Here is a 4,428-nt window from a genome sequence, read left to right on the forward strand (position 1 = left end):
AGTGTACTTTAATTAATAGATAATATTTTTCCTTGATATACAAACATAAGCTTTAATAAGTTTAAACATAAGCTTACAAGTGGCGATTTTCAAATTGCGCGCCCAAAAAATGCATCCCTGAAAATACCGAAAACATGAAAAATATGAAACATTATTTTTATTGACAAATTAATTACAAAAGGCTATTCCATGCCTTTTATTTGTGTTTTATGTCAAAATTAGCAGTAGTGTCTCCTCGCTGGCCGTCCTCGCGGAAATTACCAGCGATAAGCCACAGAAAAAATACCGCGAAATGCAACCCTGACCACGAAGAAGCGAGTAGAGAAAAATTATTGAACGAAAAAAAAAGTGAACGAAAAACAGCAGAAAAGTCATCGTCGAAAACGTCGCAGCAAGTGAAAAAGAGGCAATAAGCAAGAACCGGAAAGCCACAGATCCGAGGAAACTAAAAAAAACAGATTTCTTTCCCCCAAGTGCATTGAGAGAAAGCCAGAGCCAAGATGAATGAGGAATACGATGCGATCGTGCTCGGCACAGGCCTGAAGGAGTGCATCCTCAGCGGGATGCTGTCCGTGTCCGGCAAGAAGGTGCTGCATATTGATCGGAACAAGTACTATGGCGGCGAGTCGGCCTCGATTACACCGCTGGAGGAGCTGTTCCAGCGCTATGGCCTGGAGGCGCCCGGCGAACGGTTCGGGCGTGGCCGCGACTGGAACGTGGACCTCATCCCCAAGTTCCTGATGGCCAACGGCCAGCTGGTCAAGCTGCTCATCCACACGGGCGTCACCCGCTATCTGGAGTTCAAGTCCATTGAGGGCAGCTACGTATACAAGGGCGGCAAGATTGCCAAGGTGCCGGTGGACCAGAAGGAGGCCCTGGCATCCGATCTCATGGGTTCGTAACTCCATTAACCCTTATTCTGCAGTTTTTTTTTCCTCCTCCATATCCCCAATCTAGCAATTTGTGCAAATTGCCAGCTGTGTGCCAGTGTGTGTGTGTGTGTGTACTCGACTCTCTTATCTGAGCCGCCTTGCCTCTCCCGGCTCTCTCTATCTGCCCTTTCTTTGTCTCCACTTTTATACTCGCTGGATTCCGTGGCTCTTGTTGTTGTTGTTGTTGCTGCTTTCGACTGTGACACGTATTTGCTATCTGCTCCCCAGCCCTGTCTATCTGTCTATGTGTGTGTGAGTGCGAAAAACAGTTGTTTTTCGGCCGCCACATAATTTCCACACACACACCTCCAGTTGGCCCAGAATTTATAGAAATTGTAGATATGCCCCTGCATTCTGATTAGAATTCTAGCCATGATTTGGTGGAAAATTTGGTTAAAATCCAGCTCTGTGTTGGGCTATGAATCAGCCACTCTCCACCTGCCGCTAATTACTCTCCTCTGGAGTACACCTGACATTCGCTTCAGTTGAATTTTTGCGTTTTTTTTTTCAATTCTTCTCTTCTCCTTCGTGGTGTTGGCAACAAAATGCAATTAGTTAGTTTTGGCCAACACGGTCTATTTATTTTTGATTGGAGCTCGAAGTTTGTTGGATGGATTTTCGAAAGAAGCTTTTCAAAAGTCGTTTTGGGGGCCATTGAACCCTTTCACTTTGTTTTTTTTTTCCAAAGAGATAAGCTTATAATAATAAATTAAATGGTAGCTTTTATATTTATTGTTTATTTTAGGAGGATAGTATATTTATTTAGTCGTTGAGTAATTAAGGTTTCAAATGTGACTAACTTCTCTTTTAATGGGAGTTCCAGGAATTGGGCAATTCTATGAACTGGCTGAGGTAGCAGAAAGTTAATGGCTTAAGCTTAAAAAAATGGCTTTATCTTAAGCTTCAAAAAATGTACAATATATTTCAAAAGAGTATTTCATATTTTTATTAAACGAATATCCCTTAAGAATAATAATTGTATGAATAATTGTAAATTTTAAAAACTTTTCCTGCCAATTTCCAACTCTATTTGCATTTTATGAGCATACATTCATATGCTCTGCATGACGTCATCTTGTGTCCAAAGCGGTTTCGCAATTGTTGGTGGTGGCTACTCTCCGCCCCCTAAATTAGAGGTCTCCTTGTATTGCGTGCCTCTCTCCAAGTGTATGTGTGTGGCATGCAAATGGAAATTGAAACTTAAAACCCCATGCCTGCACTCCCTTTTATGCAGATCCTGTTTCCAGGACTGACCAATATGGCTAACAACGATACTTATATATTCCATTTGCAGGCATGTTTGAGAAGCGACGCTTCCGGAACTTCCTCGTCTATGTGCAGGACTTCCGGGAGGATGATCCCAAGACCTGGAAGGACTTTGACCCCACCAAGGCCAACATGCAGGGTCTGTACGACAAGTTCGGACTGGACAAGAACACGCAGGACTTCACCGGCCACGCCCTGGCCCTGTTCCGTGATGACGAGTATCTGAACGAGCCGGCCGTGAACACCATCCGGCGCATCAAGCTCTACTCGGACTCGCTGGCGCGGTATGGCAAGTCGCCCTACCTCTATCCCATGTACGGCCTGGGTGAGCTGCCCCAGGGATTCGCTCGGCTGTCGGCCATCTATGGCGGCACCTACATGCTGGACAAGCCCATTGACGAGATTGTGCTGGGCGAGGGCGGCAAGGTAGTTGGAGTGCGCTCCGGCGACGAGGTCGCCAAGTGCAAGCAGGTCTACTGCGATCCCAGTTATGTGCCCGATAAGGTTAGTGGAGAAACAAGCAGTTAAGATCCTTTAATGACTTCCCCTATTTGACAGGTGCGCAAACGTGGCAAGGTGATTCGTTGCATTTGCATTTTGGACCATCCGGTGGCCAGCACCAAGGACGGTCTGTCCACGCAGATTATCATTCCACAGAAGCAGGTGGGCCGCAAGTCGGACATTTATGTGTCGCTGGTGAGCTCCACCCACCAGGTGGCCGCCAAGGGCTGGTTCGTGGGCATGGTCTCGACCACCGTGGAGACCGAGAATCCGGAGGTTGAGATCAAGCCCGGCCTGGACTTGCTCGAGCCGATCGCACAAAAGTTTGTGACCATCTCGGACTACTTGGAGCCGATCGACGATGGATCCGAGTCGCAGATCTTCATCTCGGAGTCGTACGACGCGACCACGCACTTCGAGACCACTTGCCTGGATGTGTTGAACATATTCAAGCGCGGCACTGGCGAGACGTTCGACTTTTCCAAGATCAAGCACGAGCTGGGCGACGAGGAGCAGTAAGCGGGGAGCACGAAGAGAGGCCTCATCTGGTTATGGTGCATATGGACAGCTCAACATCAGCCACAAAAAACATTGTAGATCGTCTCGGCGTCGTGGCCAAAACCTTAAAAACATACCCAAGATAAATGAAAAACCCTAAATAAACCCAAAACGAAATGAAAAAAAAAAAAGAAAATCCATAAATTGTATTACGAAAATGCTTTTCCATCGAGAGATGAAGTTTTAGATGTGAAATGAATTGCTTGCTTCGCGCAATATTGGATATGCCTAGAAAATATATATATATACACCTATATAACATAAATTATACAGCATGCAGTCGCGTATACATATTATGTACGTCTATATAAATGTATAAATATGTGAATGTTAGGCAACTAAATCAAATTCACACACAGATTCAGCTTTTTGTGACTCGAGAAGAAGGCGTATGCCTCGACGTATGTATACCCTCTCCCTACCACCCATTCGCCACCGATCGGCCAGTTAGTCACGAGATTAAGCTTTGATTTTAGTTGTACGACTATACAATAAAGTATATATATAATATATGAAATCATATATATATATTGTCTATGTATATTGCCCTCAATAGTTGCTTGGTTCCCCTTATTTGTGATCACAACACAACATTTGTCGGCCAACATCCCGAGGCCACAACAAAAAACGCATTAAAACACACATATAAATACATAATTATAAACATGACACTCTCACATCAATAAGCAGCATTATAATGGTAATTGTAATCCATAACAAGATATTGAAAATGTAAACTGGCGAAAAATATTCATCGCTGCATGCTGAAATTATTGCAACTGAATCGAAGCAGGGCAGGCAGGAGGCAGGAGAACCCAGGAAATTAAATAGAATCTAAAACAGATTGTCAATGGTCTAGAGAACTATGGTATTCCGCATTTTCAGAATTTACATTTTTAATAAAAATTGAAAAAAAAACACGTACTAAGATAGTTATGTATATTGTTGGGTTGTTTGGAATACTTTTGATTGAAGTTTAATCGGAAGTAGCCTAACCATAAATATATTTTTTATAGACCTATTAACCCAGCTCCGGTCATAATACCTATAAATATCCACCGCGTTGATAAGGCTCGTGGTTTTTTGTATAAAATGCCCGATCGGGGTAGTCCAGTAAAACAGTATCGCCAAAATGTTTCCCAAGTTGGTAGTACTTCTAGGCCTGCTTTCC

The 4,428-nt window shown here is 43.8% G+C and overlaps 1 protein-coding gene across 1 annotated transcript; it reads left to right on the forward strand.

The window, feature by feature from the left end:
- The first annotated feature begins 229 nt into the window (after window positions 1-229).
- Gdi (GDP dissociation inhibitor) lies at window positions 230-3,779 on the forward strand. The gene is made up of 3 exons (XM_017250213.3): window positions 230-894; window positions 2,227-2,702; window positions 2,757-3,779. The coding sequence occupies exons 1-3, from the start codon at window positions 501-503 to the stop codon at window positions 3,216-3,218; spliced, it is 1,332 nt and encodes a 443-aa protein (XP_017105702.1). The 5' UTR covers window positions 230-500; the 3' UTR covers window positions 3,219-3,779.
- Window positions 3,780-4,428: the final 649 nt, after the last annotated feature.

Source organism: Drosophila bipectinata, chromosome 2L (assembly GCF_030179905.1).
Source record: "Drosophila bipectinata strain 14024-0381.07 chromosome 2L, DbipHiC1v2, whole genome shotgun sequence".
Taxonomy (NCBI): domain Eukaryota; kingdom Metazoa; phylum Arthropoda; class Insecta; order Diptera; family Drosophilidae; genus Drosophila; species Drosophila bipectinata.

Coding starts and splice junctions, on each gene's coding strand:
- Gdi (XM_017250213.3), top strand. CDS start 501: ATGAATGAGGAATACGATGCGATCGTGCTCGGCACAGGCCTGAAGGAG. Junction 895..2,226: donor CCTGGCATCCGATCTCATGG/GTTCGTAACTCC, acceptor TTCCATTTGCAG/GCATGTTTGAGAAGCGACGC. Junction 2,703..2,756: donor CCAGTTATGTGCCCGATAAG/GTTAGTGGAGAA, acceptor CCTATTTGACAG/GTGCGCAAACGTGGCAAGGT.